The following is a 20682-nucleotide window of genomic DNA, read 5'->3' as shown; positions in this document are numbered from 1 at the left end:
ATAGTCTCAAAATATATACTGCAAAAATTGTATTACAAGGAGAAATCAACAAACCAATAATAACAGTATAATTTTTAAGTACTTCTATGAGACATCATTTGACAAAAATTTAAGATGCAAGAGTTAAACAACAAAATAAAGAACCTTTTTCAACAAATAGTAATATACAGTCATGCATCACTTAACCGCAGGGATACATTCTGGCAAATGTGTCTTTAGGCAATTTTGTCCTTGTGCAAACATCACAGAGTATACTAGATGGTATAGCCTGCTACACACCTAAGGCTATATGGTATATAGCCGTAGAAGCCCATTGCTTCTAGACTACAAACCTGTACAGCATGTTACTATATTGAATACTGTAGGCAGATGTAACATGATGGTAAGAATTTGTGTATCTAAATATGTCTAAACATAGAAAAGGTCCAGTAAAAATACAGCATTATATTATGGGACCAGCATTATATATGCAGTCCCTAGCTGACCTAAACGTCATTATGTGGCACGTGACTGGATATTCTTTTGAAATATATCCCTCTTTTCTAAATTTACCTCTATCCTAGACCACAAAAGAAATCTCATAACATACCAAAGAACTGATATCATACAGATCTCATTCTCTACTAACAGTGTAATAAATTTAGAAATCAACAATAAAAACAAAATTTAACAACTCCATGTATTGAGAAACTAAAACAAGTGCTTCTAAGTAATTCATTTGGAAAGAAATCACAATGGAGGAAACTTGTTTCCAACAGTATGACAGAATAGACCCTCCAATAAACACCTAAGAAACTCATATGAAATGTGCAGTATATACCATATTTTATATACATTAGTATATTAGGAAGACAATAAAGAATTAAAGTATATTAGTTTTAAAGAATTAAAGTATATTAGTAGTCTATAGTTTTAAAGAATTATATTAGTTTTAAAGAAGTAAAGTATATTAGTATTCAAAGACCAACAATAGAAGGAAAGCAGAAGCTCCAAGAGATAAGCCTTGAGTGTATTTGATGAACCCAGGATTTTTGAATTTCTATTTTCATGGGCTGGCAGGATGCAGGGGATAAAAGTAAGGCCCAGAACCCTGCCCAAGCAAGATTGGGACTCCAAACAGGAGATTCTCTGATATAAATCTAGGACTTCCAAAGGACTCAGCCAACAAAGTAAGAGAGCTAGAGATAAATCCTAACACAAGAGTTGTAGTGAATAATTAGTGCGTCATAGAGTAAATTATTATTAATATTTGGTTACTGTCAGCATTGGTTTTTTAGAACATTGAAAGTTCTGCTGCATGTAACTTTTGTTTCAATATTTGTGTGTTAAGGTATATTTATCTAAGAATATGTGTATGAGTACACTTGGCTACATCGTTATTTTTTACCATTGTTTCAGTCTCGGTCAAGTAAATTTGAAAGCTACCTTGCTCATTTCAGCGTTGTTTATAATAGCAAACTGCTGGAAGCAACCTAAATTTCTAGCAGTAATAGTATAAATAAATATGATTTTTATACAGTGGAACATTATTCATTAGATAAAATGTAAAAGTTACACCTACTTATGTTAACATAGATAAAACACAAAAAAATATTGAGTGGCAGAAACCAGGTGTAGAATGATAATAGTAGTATGTATAATTCAGGGTTTTTTTTTTTTGTTGTTGTTGTTTTTGAGATAGAGTCTCACTCTGTTGCCTTGGTGAGAGTGCTGTCCTCCTGCCTCAGCCTCCCGAGTAGCTAGGACTACGGGCATGCACCACTATGCCCGGCTAATTTTTTCTATATATTTTTAGTTGGCCAATTAATTTCTTTCTATTTTTAATAGAGATGAGATCTCAGTCTTGCCCAGGCTGGTTTCAAACTCCTGACCTTGAGCGATCTTCCCGTCTTCGCCTCCCAGAGTGCTAGGATTACAGGCGTGAGCCACCACGCCCAGTCAATTCAGATTTTTTTTTTAAAGTACATACTACGATATGTTGTTTGAGAGAGGTAGACACCAACTTTAGTGTAGTTACTTCTGAGGATGGAAAAAATAGAATGGCATTAAGGCAGGGTTTCAACAGGTGGTACAAGCTTTCCAACTTTGTGTGTGTGTGGTTGTGCATGTGCATATGAAAGAGAGCTTTTACCTTAAAAGAATTGAAAGTGAATAGACAAAATGTTAACGTAGGGGTGATAGGTATTTGGATATTGGTTATATTATTTCCTACACTTTTCTGGTGTTATGATACTTGACTTTCTAAAAAATTATATCATGCAGTAGATTAATAACTATTGCAATTTTCTTACAGGGAGAGTCTTAGAATTATGCCAGAATTAAATTTGTAGGTGTCATTTAGAAAAGCAGATTCAGTTATATTAATGCTTGTACATTATTATGGCAACTTTAATTAGATGACAACTATATGATTGTATGAGTACAGTAGTCAAACTGGGAGGAAAAAGGCACAGGAAAAGAATAAGATATAAAATCCAAAGTATGAGGGCTTATTTTTGAGTTACTTAGTTTTAAAAATATTACCATATTTTTAGAAAGGGAAAATACAGAAATGTAATACTTTGAAATCCATAAGAAATGGCTCCAAAAATGCGTATTGAATTAGAAGTTCTGATGAAGAAGGGAAATAGTTCTCTCTGAGTATTGCATTCAGGGAAAAATATAGAGAAAATAACTACCACCAACTGAATAAAAGTTAAAACTTTTTACATTATTAAAATTGTAATTTGCTGCTAACCAGAAGGCAACAAAATATACAAAACATACATAATGTATTGATCGTTTTATCATTCCCATTTTGTTTGTTTGTTTTACTTAGCTGGTCACTTGACTTTTGAATGCCGCAATTTTCTCCGAGTAGACCCCAAAAGGGACATAGTTTTGGATGTCAGCAGTACAAGCAGTGAAGATAGTGATGAAGAGAATGAAGAACTGAATAAATTTCAGGCATTACAGGAAAAAAGTAAGCAATACTTTTTTTCTCCATTCTTTTGAAATGTTTCTAAATGTTAAGCTAAATGACAGCTTAGTCTGTCATGCTTATCGAAAGATATCACTAAGATAGATATCTTTTGTATTTTATGTAAGAGCTACTGCATAGGTAACGAAATAGGCTTCAATGCTTTAAGTCACTTACCTAAGACCAAACAGCTAATCAATGATAGAGCCAGGAGGCAAGTCTTCCATGTTTGGGGCTTTTTGTTGTTTTTTTTCTCATCACAGTAGGATGTGCCAGTGCAAAGAGTTTGATGTAAGACTTGGTTTCTCACCCTATTTGGCCAATTTGTTTTAGCATGTGACTTTCACCATGTCACTTAACCACTCTGAACCTCAGCCGCGTCATGGGATAACACAAAAGATTAGATTGTCAAATCATACTCACCAGATCAGAGATCTTAGCCAGTATCAAGCTTTACTAATAATTTCAAGTATACAAATAATCATGAGGCATTGACAAAGCAGAGAGAGTTGTGGAACTGCCAATACAACAATACTCCCCAGGTATTTTCTTTCTACTTCAGAATCCACTCTGGTCAAGATTAACGTAAGAAGTTTGTGTATTACTTACACAAAAGAAAGTTGATTTGGTCATGAGACATCTCCATTTTATATCCAGATAGTTACATTTTCCTGGGCACCATGCCCTGTAAATCCTTAGATTCTAAGTTTGTTTATCATGACAATTTTAAACAACCCAGTTACAGCCTGCTACAAGCATTCCATAAATAAGGATTCTCTGGCTAACAGATATTATTTATTTGTTTCCAGGATGTCTGTTATTAGTGTATTTCAAAGAGCTTTGCCCAGGTTACCTGCTTTCTTTCCTGGGGGTATCCTCCTCTCCCCTAGAGAGAGAATAGATTACAGACCTACAGTTTATCTATTTCTTTCCCATCTTGGGAATAAAATGGCTCTTCCTTGCAATAGGGATTTCAGGGAAAAAATGTGATGGCTAAGTCAAAATACTTTGTAAACTACCAAATGCCATATTAGATATCACACAGAAACAAAATGCAACTTATTTGAATATGGTGTTAGGCATAGGATGAGAAGTTAAACTCATTTTATTTTAGATTGTCAGAGAACATTAAACAATTAACTTTTTTTAAAAAAATTAAGATTTCCATGTTATATCCAATTAAGGTAAATGAAGAAGTCAAATGTAAGGTGCTAGAACAAGCTGAAAAGGCAAAAGAGGGACAGAATCCCAAAGAGGACAAACAAGACTTATTATATAAGATGGGGAGTAGTTTGTAAAGCTTCCTTCTTAGAATCAGCTTTCCAACCTCACATCAAGAATGGCTAACTCAATCTAGCCATTTTTTTCACCCTTAAAAAGATATATTCTTGCCCATGGTCACTTAAAGGTTAAGAATTTGTTTCCAAGAATTATGACTCTCAGAACAGTACTCATTTCAGTATCTAATGCAAATTCTAATAATAACATACTATAAAAGGGTTTCTTTTTTATTTCATGGTCACGTAAAGAAAACCTGATCACCCCCCAACCCAAGTAAACAATAGATTGGTTCCTGAGTATATGGACAAATGTAGTGTAGAGGTTGTGGTTCTTAGTTTCATTGATCACTTTCTGATAATTGCTAAGAATCTCTGAAGATATAAAACACTAACCTGTTGAGTGTGAGTTCTCCATCTCACATCTTTCACATAGTCCTGGAGACTCCTTAAACCCTTCCTTGGTCCTTAGAGGTAGAACTCTTTAGTAACAACATCTTAACACATAGACTGCCACACTAGAAAAAAAATTTTTTTCCTTGGGGCCATGGTGTTTTATTACGAAAATAGAATAAAAACTTCAAAAACAAAATGATCCTTTCTAATTTAATGAAAAATTTGTTATTTTTTATTATTTTCTGTGCATGAGTTATATGCAATTAAATTGGCAGTATTAATTGTATCAATAAAAACATCAACAAGTAAGATTTTCACGAACCAACCTCATGAATTAAGAGGCTTCACGAGGCCCCAGGCCCAAAACCAGTATGAGTTAAATACAACTCACATGGCAGTTAATATGTTAAATATAATAGGTTTTTTCTATTTTAGTGATAGAACAAAAATAGCCAGGGGAAAACAAAGGATTTTTGATGTATTTATGCAATTAGTTACTTGGCTGTTATGAAATATAGAGATGAAAGAAAGGGAAGAGAGAGAAATGGACCTTATTCTGTACCATAAGGTAAGTCTCAATAAATTTTAAGGGATTCAAGCCATACAATGTATATTCTGAAGTATATTCTGTAACCACAAGGAAATTAAGTTAGCAATCGATAGCAGAAAACTACCTGCAAAATTCCTAAATGTTTGTAATTTAGCATACCTCTAAATAATCTATTGGTGTCCCAGGAAATGAGTGGGGAAAAAAAAATAAATAAAAAAAATTTAATAACTTAATAAGGTATTGGGTCAAAGAGAAAAAGCAAAAGGAAATTAGTAAGTATTTTGAACTAAATAAAAATGCATTGGTGGGATGTCCCTAAATCAGTACTTAAGAGGCAAATTTATAGCACTGATACATGTATTAGAAAAGAAGAAGAAATCAATGACTTCAGTTTCCTCCTTAACAAACTAGACCAAAAAAAGAAAAAAGAAAAGAAGAAAAAAAGAACAAATGAAACTGAAAGGAAGAAGAAAGGGAATAATAAAGATTAGATGTAACGTCAATGAAATGGAAACCCGAAAATACAGAAAATTGAAAATCCATCAAAGCAAAAGCTGGTTCTTTGAGAAGATCCATAAATTGAAAAATCACTATTTAAACTGACACTGAACACATTTTAAAAAGTCATAAATTACCAATAGAGAATTGACAACACTACAGGTTATATGGCTATAAAAGGGATAAGGTGATATAATGAACAACTTCATGCCAGTAAATTAAATCACTTAGATAAAATGGACAAATTGCTTGAAAAATAACAAACTAAGTACAAAAGTTATATTTTACTTAATTCTAATGAAAGTAATTTCCAAGTAAATAATAAATAAAATGAGTAGAAGATTTGGACATTTTACTAACAATAATATACCAAAGACAAGAACATAAAAAGATGTTCAACATCATTTTAATTGGGGAAATGCAAATTATAACCATCCTGAGATACTACTCTGCACCTATTAGAATGTCTGAAATTTACAATGTTAAACATACCAGTCATTTGCAAGATGTAGAAGAACTAGAACTCTCAATCACTGCTAGGAATTTAATATGATATAACCACTTTCGAAGACAGTTGATGGTTTCTTCAAAAATTAAACATACACTTATGATATGGCCCAGTTCTACTCCTAGATATTTTGCCAAGAGAAAAAAAGCATATATCCATAGGAAAACCTGTACACAGATATTCACAGCGGCTTTGTTTATAATAGCCAAAAACTAAAACTAAAAAAAAAACCAAAAAACCTAGATGTCTTCAAGAGGTTCATGGATCAACAAATTGTGGTACATTCAGCCCTCTGAATCTACAGAATCCACGTCTGTGGATTCAACCAACCATGGATAATATTTTTTAAAATAAGTAAATAATAACAATACAGGTGCAGTGGCTCACACCTGTAATCCCAGCACTTTGGGAGGCTGAGGTAGGAGGATTACTTGAGGCGAGGAGTTCAAGACCAGTTTGGGCAATATAGCAAGACCTTGTCTCTACAAAAAAAAAAAAAAGAAAGAAAGCCACCAGGTGTGGTGCCACATGCCTGTAATCCCACCCACTCAGGAGACTAAGGCAAGAGGACTGATTGAGCTGGGAAGTTGGAAGTTGCAGTGAGCTGTGATCACACCACTGCACTCCAGCCTGGGCAACAGAGCAAGGTCCTGTCTCTTAAAAACAAACAGTACAACAATAAAAAATAATACAAATAAAAACCAGTACATTGTAACACCTACTTACATAATATTTACATAAGTAGCCTAGAGATGGTTTAAAGTATATGGGAGGATATGCATAGGTTATATATAAATGCTAGGCCATTTTATATTAAGCAGTGGTCCCTAACCTTTTGACACCAGGAACTGGTTTCATGGAAGACAATTTTTCCACAGATGGAGGGGGGGGAGGGTGGAACTCAGGCAGTGATGCCAGGGATGGGGAGTAGCTGCAAATATAGATGAAGCTTCTCTGGCTTACCTGCCACTCTCCTGCTGGTTCCTAACAGGCGACTGACCAATACCAGTCTTTGGCCTGGGGATTGAGGACTGCAGATAAGGGACTTGAGCACCTGGATTTTGGTGTCTGTGGAGGAATCCTGGAACCAATTCCCCAGGATACTGAAGGATGATGACTGTATATCCATATAATGGATCTGCAGTGACAGAAACAATTCACTGGTTGCCTGGAAGCAGGAGGGGTGGTAGGAAGGGATTACAAAGTGGTACAAAATCTAGGGAGTGAAGGATATGTTTATATCTTGATTGTGGTTATTGTGCATGTGTATTTGTGTGGGAAATTTATCAAATTGTAGACTTTAAATATATGCAGTTTATTATATGGCAGTTATATCTCAATATAGCTGTTTTAAAAAATGGTAATAATGCTTGCCACTGACTGAGAACTTACCATATGCCTATTTTGAGAAAATCCCTGGAGGGTATAGAAAAAACACCCTCCAAACTGAGATGGTGCCAAGAGACCAAAGAAATGACCCAGACCAATCCAGCTTGACAAGTTAGATGAGTTTATTAGAGGTTACTCACACAGGGCTCTTATTCCCATTCAAGAGAGGAATCTTCTGGGCACTCACTCCTGGGCAGTGGCAGGAGTTCTTTGAAGAGTAAGCTGCTCACTGCCTGCCTGTTTGTGGAGCCTTAAATTCCTTTTAGCAAGTGACACAGAGCTCTCTTTCCATGTTATCACATGTTTACATATGATACAGGTTTAGCATGCACAGTACTTTTTATAGGGGGGGGACCTTTAGCATTACAGTTAACTAAAGGATACTATGACAACAAAGGTAGCTTAAACAGTCAAACCTATCTTAAGACTTATGACCATCTACACAAAAGGAGCTACTTAAGAATACCCCTTGTGCTTTGTATTTCTTTCAGCTTTTTTTGTTTTGATTTATATCTCTAAGTTCAAAAGAAACCTGCACAAGTTCTATTAAACATTAAAAGCCAGTAGCAAGGAATTTGTGTTCTTCCCTCCATGACAAAATAACACTAGGTACTTTATACCTTGATTTCTTTTATCCTCACAACTTGATAAAGTTAATATTTTCTATTCCCTGTTTACTGATGAGGAAACCTAAACTTAAGTTTCAAACTTGCCTAAATTCTCACAGCCAGTACATCAAGGCCAGATGCAGATGCAGGTGTGCCTTAACTGCAGAGCTACTGTCTGTGCTGTCGCTTGTGCACACTCAAACCCATTTCTCACGATAAATACACAAATAGTTTTAAAACAGATAAGCAGTATTTTCTTAATGCAAGTGTGTACATCTCCTCTAGTAATAAAACTCAGAATTGAGTAATAGAAGCTAATTTGAAAGGACAAGAAATAAAAAGAAGACTTAGACTGGAACAAAAGACCAATGCCTTGGCTTTGATGGTGATGAATAGTCTCTGACATACATATTGTCTTGACCTTCCCCTTACAAGTCTCAGGCACCCTATTCTTTGCATCCCTAACAGAAGTCACCTGAGCTGATAGAATGTCTGCTCATTCCCAAGGACTGCATGTAATTGAAATAGGTGGGCTTCAAAAATCATATTATTCATTCTGCTTAAATTGCATAGGATCTCTCCCAGCTTTCCACCACTTACATTGTTTTAGTACTTCTCTCATAATGGAGAGAGTTTTAGGAGACAAATGGCACTGACCAATTTCCTAAATAGCTGTTGGCGTGGTGGATAAATAAAATCCAGATACCAGAAATAGAGATAAGTAGCCTGTGATGCTTATTTGTGTAATTTCTGAGTCTCCAGCTATACATTGTCATTTGATGTGATTTTAAAACTGCTTTCTTTATTCCCCTGTCCTGTTTTTCTTTACTTTGCCCTTTATCATTTTTTTCCAACTTACTAGACCAGCCATTGACACCTTTAGCTGGTAGCACTCAATAAAGAAGTGTTCAGCACCCAACCCAGTAAGAAAGGAGGGGTAACTGAGAGCTGGAAGGCATTAAAAATAGTTCATGAAATTTGTGATTGTTTTCCTTCTTAATACATCTTATCTTTGGTCTGGCCACTTTTTTCTTTCTTTTTCTCAATCACATTTTTAGTTCTCTAATCTACAGAGCACTTCTCACTGATTAATAACTCTCACATATATCTTCATATGTTGAAGATGTCATCAACATAGTGTCTTCATCACCTTTGAAAACAAAATGCACCTTTGAGGCTCCTGTCATTGGCTTTTGTACCTCTTCTCATTTTTGTTGTCTTTGTCTTATCTTAGAGGCCCTTGCTCTCTATTTGAAGATGCCTTCCTTTTCATCTCAAGTCCTCTCATAATTCTTAGAAACTTTCTTAGATGACCTGTGGATTACCTGCCCAACACCGCAGCTCATCTTCTTTACCTTCTCATTGAAAATGATCTTTTCACTCTCTCAACCTCAGCCACACATTTCCATAATTGCACGTTGGACCTTGTGCACAGCTTCCAAAATTGATAAGTCAAATACTTTACTCTCTTACCCCAACTTCTTATCTTTCCATTTTATTTAAATAACAACTACGCTATTGACCCCACCACTTTCAGTCAGTCTTCTCCTTATCTAGTTTTGACAAAATCATAGTTATTTTAATTACTGTCTTGCAAATACCTTTAACTCTCTTGCTCTCTCTTTGTTTTTCACCCTCACCTGGCAAATCCCAAATGCAGATGAACGGTTTGTTTGCCTTCTCTGTGCTAACCCCCTTGCAGCAAAACAAGGGTAAAGAAAAGCTAGGCAGATTAGTGTCACTATGAATTCATGATTCCCAGTCTCAGCATGCATTTATTCAGGTATAAGGTCACTCCCACATTTATTTTATACCTTTCTCTCAATTTTCAAACACCCCACTTCTCCCTTCCTCCTCCAGCTAATGACTTTCTCCTTCATTGAGAAAATAGAAGACACTAAATTGGAGCACTCTCAGCTTCCAAATCACTAAATAAAACTAAGTTTTCATGTATGTCGATCTACTTTTTCTTCCCTTCAGTTAAAATGGAGGGACTGTCTCTCCTTCCAAAGGCCTGTCCTACCATGTATGCAATGAATTATTTTCTTAAAGAATTTCATTCCTTCATTTATCCCCTCTATATCATCACAACACCAAATTTTTTTTCTAGTTTCTCCCATCTTCCTTCCCTAGATCCTGTGCATACTTGCATTCCTCTAATTAACAACCCATTTCTCTGCTGATTCATAGCTAAACTTCTCATAGAAGTTATTTATTCTTGCTGTCTCTACTTTTTTACTTTTGATTTTCAGTTCATTTGTAAGGTCCTTAATGACTTCCTTTTTGCTAGATCTATTTGACATTTTTATATTCACATCCTACTTGGCCTTTAGGTACTATTAGATAGGTGGCCCTCCCTCCTTTACAACTCCTACTTCTTGGTTCTCCTGATGTTCTTCCAAACCTTTGGCCTTTCTTTCTCAGTCTTTTTTGATGGCTCCTCCCCTTCCTCTTCTCCACCTATAAATGTTGGAGTTCCTTGTGATATAGACGAGCTTCCTGGCTTGATTCCCTTTATTTTTCTCTCTGCATTCTCTTACTAAGTGATTGCATTTATTCCCAAGAGCCCTAAATACTGTCTGATAAATGTGTGTCTCCAGATTAACCCTCTAAGCTTCAGAATCAGATATCAAACCGCCTGCTTACCTTCTTGGATGTCAAACAGATCTGTTAGACCTCAAATTCCTACAACTGAACCCTTCATTCCCCACCTTCAATTGTCCCCCAGGCTCTGACCCCCTCCCCATTAATCAACATTTTATTAAATGACACTGCTAAAAACCTAGGGTCATCTTTGATTTCTCTTTCCATCATTTTCTTTTCATCATCCTTCCCACACACACAGCAGGTTCACTATTACTGCCTTTTTTCAGGACACCGTTATCTCCAGCCTGGACTACTCTAGTAACTTTCTAATTAGTCTCTTAGCCCTTTCCAGTCTATTTACCATGTAAGTCTGCTAGTGACACAGACCATCTCAGTTAAAATGCAAAATTTTTACTGTTGCCTTCAAGGTCTTGAATAATCAGGTGCCTGCTTATATTTCTGGCCCCTCATCTCAAGGCATTCTCTTTTACTTACTATATTGTTCATCCATTCTCATTCATATTCATTCATTCTCATTCGGAGTTGTCCCTCCGCCTTCTATCTTCAACAGCCTTTTCTTAGTTCCTAGAACACACCAAGCTCTTTTTTCCTTGGAGCCTTGACACCTATTTCATCTTTCTGACATGCATCATCCTTGCTCTTCATGTAGACTACTAGCTTTGTTTGCCTATTTTCTTTGTCACTGTTTAGCTATAAGCTCTGTGAGAGCAAGGACCATGTACAGCACAGACTCAGTACCTGCACAGTACCTGGCACATGGCATTTGGTAAATATTTGTTAAATGGAAAGTATGGTCAATAAAATCTCCGAAGAGTCTATGAGACAACTGACCTCTGTATTCTCTACCTTGCCCGATGACCTCAGGGCTTCCTGGCTACTAAAAGGAACTCCTGATAACAAGATTTTAATTCTCTTATTTATACTTTTTTTCTGAAACTCACAAAATCTCTACATTGAATGTACATTGCTTTTATAATTAGAAAATATATAGATTAGGTATATACATATACATATGGATTTTACATAAATGTTTAAAACCTTGACAATGTGAAAATAATTAAATCTAAAAATTGGGAAGTTTAGTGTTAAACGAAAAGTACAAAGGGTAATTTTTCCATCTTTTATATAAAGCAGGGAATCACTTGATACCATCTGGATTTGAAACATATTAAAAAATAGCTCCAACCTCTTTGTTTTTTATAATCTTTTTTCTTAACTTTAGAAAGCTCTTTTAAGAAGCAGTCTTTCTGTGGAAGAGCTATTTTTTAAATGGTATTTCAATTTTATTTTCTTCTATTAAATTCAAATAAAAAAATTAAGTAGAATAATTTTACTTTAAATATATGTAGATAAGTTCTGTCACCCAGAAATACTTCTCATATGTGCAAAGATATATGTATAAAAAATATTATTTATTGTTTCTAAGAATGAAAATAGAAATGGATAAATATAGTTCATGGGAACATTATTCTGTGTTTAATAATGATACTGATCTATGTTTAATGACAAAGGGAAATATCTGCTGTGTTAAGGGCAAGAAATAAGTTGCAAAACATATGTGTTACATTTTTCAAAGGTGAAAAACTTGAAATTGTTAAGCAACATTATATATGTGAGTAAATGTGTGTGTATTTGATATGATATAGAGAAAGCCTAGAAGAATACACACCAAATTATGTCTTAAAAAACAAGTTAGAGAATAGTATGTATTGCATGATCCTAATTTTGTTGCAAAAGAAAATGTAAAAACTATGCACCACTGTTTTGGTGTTTTGCTTTTTAAAGCCTGGACAGTACTCATGAAACTGTTGACATTGATTTGCTATAGGAATTAGAAGTGGGGCACTTGCATTTTTTTACTTGATGTAGTTAGTATTATTTGAAATTTTTGTAAAAACCATGTAAGACTTTCATAAGCCTTTTACTTTTTATTTTTTATTTTTTTAGACAGAGTCTTGCTTTGTTGCCCAGGCTAGAGTGCTGTGGCATCAGCCTAGCTCACAGCAACCTCAAACTCCTGGGCTCAAGCAATCCTACTGCCTCAGCCTCCCGAGTAGCTGGGAGTACAGGCATGCACCACCATGCCCGGCTCATTTTTTTCTATGTATTTTTAGTTGGCCAATTAATTTCTTTCTATTTTTAGTAGAGATGGGGTCTCACTCTTGCTCAGGCTGGTTTCAAACTCCTGACCTTGAGCAATCCTCCCGCCTTGGCCTCCCAGAGTGCTAGGATTACTGGCGTGAGCCACAGCTCAGCCATAACCCTTTTAATAAATAAAAATAATTGAGAGGGGAAAATTGTTAAAAGAGAACTGAAATTCCCTAACCAGTGAAATTCACCAACTAACAACTAAAATTTAAAAATGTGTACATACCATATTAGTATATATACCCATGGTGACCTGATTTTTCCCTTTTACCCTTGCCCCACAGGAATAAATGAAGAAGAGGAGAAGAAAAAAGAAAAAAGCAAAGAGAAAATCAAATTGAAAAAAAAAAGGAAAAGGTATTTTTAACAACATTTTTTAAAAAAAATAAAGAAGGACTATGAGTCAAGAAAGTATTACAAAATTTCATTTTTCATGTGTAGTCTAGTTAATTTAATATTTTTTCTTAATGGGAATTAGATGTACAGTGGTTTCAGTAAATTGACAAAGACCTTCATGTTGGGAATCAAAAGCAAAGTTAATCTTTATCCACCTTAAATTTTCCTTTTGGAGAAAATCAAGGTATAAATAAATAACAGCCTTCCCCCTTTTTTAATGTATTGTATTAGTATTCTAGATTTTTTAGTTTTAGAACAAAAGCTTTTAATCGGATATAAATCTAAACTCTTCACATGTATTTGTCCTCGAGTATACAAAGTTGAAGCTTAAATATTTTCATTCTCATAATAATATCATTACCATGGCTAAGAAATTAATTTAGTAATAGAATTTAATAGAACTTTCATGCTAAAAACTCCTTCAGGTCTTTCAGAAGCCTCATCAGCCACCTGTGAATTTTTACTATTAACTCTTTTAACAGCTAACTGGTAGAAGAAATTAATCAAAAGTAGTAAGAGGCTACTTCTTCTCTAGTTAAATGAGTACAATTTCATTTATATTAGAATGAATATGCATATATAGCCATTTTTTAAGGCACTTGACCATAATTATATCTGGTTTGGACCTAGTTCTCTCACAGAGTAGTTTCTATAAATTGGATTTGTCTCTTTGTAGTCTTTATAAAATATTTAATACATTTTAACACTTCAGATATCTTGGGCCAGGCGCGGTGGCTCACACCTGTGATCCTAGCACACTGGAAGGCCAAGGCGGAAGGATTGCTCAAGGTCAGGAGTTCCGAAACCAGCCTGAGCAAGAGCAAGACCTGTCTCTACTATAAATAGAAACAAATTAATTGGCCAACTAATACATGTAGAAAAAATTAGCCGGGCATGGTGGCACGTGCCTGTAGTCCCAGCTACTCAGGAGGCTGAGGCAGTAGGATTGCTTGAGTCCAGGTGCTTGAGGTTGCTGTGAGCTAGGCTGACGCCACGGCACTCACTCTAGCCTGGGCAACAAAGTGAGACTCTGTCTCAAAAAAAAAAAAAAAAAAAAAAGATATCTTACAAATTGGAAAAGTTAGCTCACTTTCAAGTGTTGGGAGTTTAATAATCTTTAAATATAAAAACTAATAGGAATGTAGAACTCAGAATTTCTGATTAGTATATTGTTAAATTATTTGTGCTAACACAGCAAGGTGGATTGTTTATAGGAAACATGAAATTATATTATCTTCCAAATTCTAATACAGATGGTCCGGAATTTACAATGGTTTGACTTTTACAATAGTGCAAAAGTGATACACATTCAGTAGAAGTCATACTTCAAGTACCCATACAACCATTGTATTTTCAACTTTAAGTACAGTATTCAATAAATTACATGAGATAAGTATTTAATATAGAATATGCTTTGTGTTAGATGATTTTGCCCAACTGTGGGCTAATGTTCTGAGCATGTTTAAGATGGGCTAGGCTAAGCTATGATGTTCAGTAAGTATATCAAATGCATTTTCAACCTAGGATATTTTCAACTTACAATGGATTTATTGGGGCATAACACCATCGTAAGTCAAGAAACATCTGTATATTTGTTTTATAGTACAGATTATTTATTCAGCCCTCTTTACCTTGAGCCTCACAGACCCTTAGAACCTGGAATTAAATTAACTTTTCTATGCACACTTAGCACAGAGTGTGCCAACTAATATTGTTACTATGCCAAAGGCTAAAATTTTGCCTTAAAAGTAAGAATCTAGAACCAAAACGCCAAAAAAAAAGGTGCGGGCAAAGATGAAGCTCCAATCAGAATCCAGAGGTCAAGTCAAGCAGGATCTTTACAACAGCAAAGCAGACAAGATTTGAGAATAACAGCTGAAGAGAAAGCAAGAGAATATATGAGAAAATAAGCTTAGTAGATGATCAAAAGTTTAAGTAAGTAGACAGACAAGGACGAGAAAGGAATGTAATATTACATAATTAAGGGAAAACTCAATCACTAAATAAGGAAGGCAATCAAGAAATTCACACAAGTCAATATGTAAACACAAAACAGCTAGCCTTGAAGCCCTGTAGTCTCATGTATCTCCTTTATGTTAGTCTTGGGTTTTCATAGCTTGGGTTTTAACTCCTAATATTTAGATTAGTGAACTATTCAGATGCCTTTTTTTAAATTTCAAATCAACTCAGTTTCTGTCTCGTAATACTTATTTTGGATTTTGATATAGGTAGAATGTTATACACCTCTATATGGGGTTTGTGTGTGTGTGTGTGTGTGTTTTTAAATTATTTCTTCTTTTTTAACTATTAGAGGAAGGGATTCTTCAGGGTTTTTTCCAATTTAGCATTAAAGTAGTATTTTTAAAAATTACAATGATAAATCATCCTCATTCATTTATATGGAGTATTCATTTAAAAGCATCCTTTTTGTGACTAATGAAAAGTATTCTGTAATGCAAGTATTCATCTGTATCACTCTGCCGCTAAAGGGATCAAGTACTTTAACTTGAAAAATCAAAAGAATTAACAAAAGTGCTTTTATTTTGCTAATTTTCAGCTTTCATTCATTTCTACCAAGGTATAATTATAGCCCTTTTATAAATATATAATTGCATCCTTTTAAGGCTCTTAAGAGAATATGCTAACGAGTTATATACACAACTGAATTGTGTATATAATAAGGGTTGGTGAATGCCACTTTGTTTGCCTTGCAAGATTTTGAAGGGTATGACCACATGAAAAACTGAAAATCGCGGAAAAATAATTTCATCCTTACTGAATTTAAAACTCATTATTAAAGTTGAGCAGAATAAAGATAATAGATCTGTGACGAAGCAGCAAAAATTCTGAATTCAGTATTTTAAGGGAATACAAATATATGAAGCATATTTTGAGTTTATATTTATACCCCCACCTTACTCAAAGAAGAATTTAAGGCACTTCAAATCCCATTTAAATTTACCTATCAGTCATAAATGCAATTATCAGTCAGTATATATTATTGCCCATAGGTCTTATTCATCCAGTTCCAATGAAGAAGATACTTCAAAACAAAAGAAACAAAAATATCCGAAGAAAGAAAAGAAAAAAGAAAAAAAGAGTAAATCAAGAAAGGGAAAACATCACAAAAAGGAAAAAAAGAAGAGGAAAAAGGAAAAGCATTCTTCTACCCCTAATAGTTTGGAATTCTCCAAAAAGTAACTGAGACTTTGGCCTAAGCCATTAAATTTAAAAATTTGTTTTTAAAAATGATGTGCCCTTCCTTGGAATTTGCTATATATTCTGCTTTGCAAAATAAATCACAGCCTTTTCCATATAGACATTTTTTCATATGTGGGACTATTATCCCTCTGGCAATATATCTTTAATGTGCTATGACTATAATGTATTAAATCAGTCTTATTACTTGATAGTCATGCCCCAAGGTGTGTGTACATACAAAACATATCATTTTTGGCATTCGTCTCTGTGTATTTGGCTAGTGTTATGACTTCCTAAATTGATAGTAAAATGGCATTACTGCAGTAAATACAAGTCATCTACATAGCTGTTAGTAAGTATTGTTAAATCAGGTGTCCACCTTCCAGTGATGAGGGTAGGTAGGGGGTAATGCTTTGCTCTTGACACTGAAAAATTTAATAGCTTTATATACTAAAATGTAATGTTCAAAGATAGTGAAATTCTTTACTATTGTTTTTAAACTGCTAGGCCTTTTTTTAATATCAAAAGATGAAGCTGCTTTATTGGTCTTGACTAGGACTTTTTCAGTGAATGGTGGCTGCAAGAAGATGATAATGAAAATATTTATAACAAAGTTTCACTGTTTTCTGAAATGTAGAGTTTCTTGTATCTGCCCCCTTTGTTTTTGTAACAATTCAAATATTTCTTATTTAGAGAGACTAGTATAGTTCAGCCTACTAGTAAGTCTTACAGAGATGATGCTGTATTGGTCAGGATTTTTAGCATAGAATAGACTCCTGGGTTGTGCCATATTGGCATGTCTTAAAGTGATACCTCAAACACAGAAATTTTTATTTAGGAAGACAGCTACATCTTCATTAGAACTGATTGTTATTGTATTCAGTCAGTATGTAAATTTTATGAAGCTTGTTCCTATGAGTAATGTGGACAATTTTAATAAATGTGAGCACATAATTTTTAGTCCGAAATAATTTATAGTTTTGAAACAAGTTTCACACTGAACTTATGGTTTCATAAATAACCAGTTTGGGGTGTTTCTTTAACTTCAGTCACAAACCTCAGGAGAACTAACAAAAATTTAGAATTAAGAATTTTATTCTGAACTTTTTAAAATTTAAGAGCCAGAGAATTGCATCATGAAAGCCTTTATATAAACATTTTGTATGAGTAAGCATTTCAAACACCTACTAGTACATATAAATGTTTCTTATATTTTTATTTTCACTTTGATCAGTGTTACTTACTTTGCTTAATACTTAGGTATCTCTTATGCCCAATAAGGTAAATACTTATTATGTTGTAGAAGCATCAAAAGTTAACCAATTATCATGGCATAGCACCAAAGATTGCAAATACCTCACTGTGGTGCATTTCTGAATTTGGAAATGGGTAACCTACAGATATGGCTGCAGGTGAATTCTCGATGGTGAAATCAGGTAAGTACTCTTAACCTCACAGACTAGAAAGGTTTGCTGATTCTTCTTTCACCTAGCACCCTATCTGGCATGTAGTCAGTAAGACTTGGGGAGCCTTATAACACCCATGCTTAAATTCTAGGAAAGCTGCACCCACATCCGCTTTCTAGCATTGCAGATATGGAAGCTCTCACACTCAACTATTTTGTAGCCTAATTTAGTTTTTTGGCCCACTCAAAAATAAGTTCTTTTGTTTAAATAGTTCAGTCAGGTGTTGGGGAGAGCAACACAGAGCCATTAAGTTTTTAAGGGTTGTTTTGCCTTTACTGCTAATTTTATGAAAATTCAGTTCCTTGGTTATCAAGATTTGAAAAAAAGTAAAAAAAAATGTGTTGTTTTTTTTTTTTAAATGAGGCTGTCCTGGATACAGTGGTGGCTCTTCCCTCCCACTGCTTCACTTGACTAGCCTTAAAAAAAAAACACTAAAGTAAAATTTTTAAAAATGATTAGAAGATGCTACATACAAAGGGATGGCCTCATCCCTTGGGGTGTAACATGGTTAAAAACATAGTAACTGTAGAGAAAAAGTTAATTGAGTTATTGATAAGTTTTACTACTGTTATTGGAGAGATTATAAATTGGTTCATTAAGTTTGTTTTCTGAATGGTGACACAATAATAATTCAGAAGAGTAAAAGTCAGCCCTTATGAACTAATATTGTACATGAATTAAAGGATTTTAGTGCTTAGTAATTTTTTCCTCAAAAATTAATCTTGGAATTATTCTTAAGTAAATTTTCCAGATATTAGCATAGTTTATGAAATATATCATCTGAATAAAAATTATTTTTACTGAAGTAATTTTATTCTGAAATGATCTTGTTATTGAGATTGGATGCAAATCTGACTAATAATTTTAGGTGAAAATTAATGAAATTCTTACTCAGGCAGTATGCAGCAGAAAGAAAACTAAATTGTAAAAATCCAAAAGTCCTGGTCATTCTAACTACTTATATGACCTTCCACAAAGGCATTTAGATTCCCTGGGCCTTGGTGTCTTTCATCTATAAAATATTGTACAAGATTATCTCTGAGATCACTTTTAGTCTTTAGTATGTATGATTATCAATATTTTAGTAACATTCAACCATTCATTTTAGAAATTATAGATAAGCAGCTAACATTCTGTAATAGAATAGATTCAGTATATTAATACAGCTGTTAAACACATTCAACTTCTTTAAGCGGATAATCGATATTTGGTTCATATTCTTACCACTCAATGTATATAATTTTCACCAGACGAAACAATTTATATTTAGATTTGTATCTGTAACTAGATTACCTGAGTACTTTCAGACGATGTATTCAGGCTGCTGGACCTATTCCTCATGCTATTTCCCCATTTCTTTTCTCCATATTATCTGTTGGCTAATATTATTCAGAGGTATCCCTAGTTCTTCATACTTAATACATCTCCACTTAACATCTTTGGTTCTCTGAGGCCAAAACATCAATAAATGAAGTTAAACAACTATACTTGTCTGTATTTACTACTCATCTAAAACTATATAACTCTAGGTCACCTTCAGTAGTAAATGAGGCTGCAGAGTTAATAATGTTGATAAAAATGCCTTTGAGTCCTTTCTTCAGCATATGTTTATCGAGCACCTAGCATGGCAAACACTGTGCTGTGTCGTGAGGATACGGAGTTAAATAAGACATGTTTGCTTCTCTGAAAGAGTTCACAGTTTAGTGGGTAGGAGAAACAGTAGAGCACACATTATGTAATAAGTGCAATAAGTGACCTGAAGTGGGTTTATAGAAACACGGGGGTACCTAACATAATCTAGAGAAATTAGAAGAGACTACCTAGAGAAAATAATGCCTGCATTGACTTTTGATTGAGGATGAGGGTGTGGTTATGGCAGTTCCTGATGAAGTTTGGTACTGTGAACAAAGACCACATATAGAAAAAGCCGTGTTGTGTGTGTCAAGAATTACAAGGAATCTAGTGTTGCTAGTATGTCATACAGGCAAGGCAGGAGGTGGTAAGAATTGAGGCTACCATTTAGGTCTTTAGGAACAAGAGAAGGAAGTCTTGTGTTCTATGTTTGGGAGCTTGGACTTTTATCTGTAAGCAGTGAGACACCTTGAAAGAGTTTTAAGGAAGGAAATGACTTCTATTCGGATTTGGTTTCATCCATTTCATAATCTGATTAATCCCACAATTTTTAAAAGATGAAATTGTTTTCATTAGAAGACCATATAGAAAGCATTGTGATTCTTTTACGCTCTATTTGTATTTTTCTTCTAGACTCACTTTTCTAAGATCCAGTTATTACCAAAATTACATAGATCTACAGTATTTTCAGACCCATCTCCAGAATTATACGTACATGTAAATACTTTGAAATGTTTTGTTTTTTAGATTATTTTAAATTGGCTTAAATTCTATCACTATTTTAGTATTTGTTAGATCCAAATCATTTAAAATATATTTTTCAGTGTACAGACAGTGCTGTTACTTTGATAAAGCTTCTTTTAATATTTGTTTTAATCTGTGAAGTACAACTACTTCCAAGTTATAGAGAGACATACCAGTTGGTCTGTTCATGAGCCCTGTCCTCTTACTCAGGTAAGCTGGTGATATATACACTAGCTCAGCAGGGAGTGGCTCAAGGCCTCCAGCTGATCCTAGTGCTGCTATTCAAACTTCCAGGGCAGTTGG

General features: G+C 34.3%; 1 protein-coding gene across 1 annotated transcript in view; it reads left to right on the top strand.

The window, feature by feature from the left end:
* Positions 1-19488, top strand: part of SREK1IP1 (SREK1 interacting protein 1) — a 38297-nt gene extending 18809 nt beyond the window's left edge. The window contains exons 3-5 of the mRNA XM_076008052.1: positions 2819-2962; positions 13225-13297; positions 16348-19488. Of these exons, the coding sequence (XP_075864167.1) occupies positions 2819-2962; positions 13225-13297; positions 16348-16537 (407 nt within the window). The 3' untranslated portion in view covers positions 16538-19488. The remainder of the gene's footprint in view (positions 1-2818; positions 2963-13224; positions 13298-16347) is intronic.
* Positions 19489-20682: the final 1194 nt, after the last annotated feature.

Source organism: Microcebus murinus, chromosome 11, assembly GCF_040939455.1.
Source record: "Microcebus murinus isolate Inina chromosome 11, M.murinus_Inina_mat1.0, whole genome shotgun sequence".
In the NCBI taxonomy this organism is placed as follows: Eukaryota; Metazoa; Chordata; class Mammalia; order Primates; family Cheirogaleidae; genus Microcebus; species Microcebus murinus.
The sequence above is the reverse complement of the archived record's forward strand: the minus strand, read 5'-3'. Positions and strand labels throughout refer to the sequence as shown.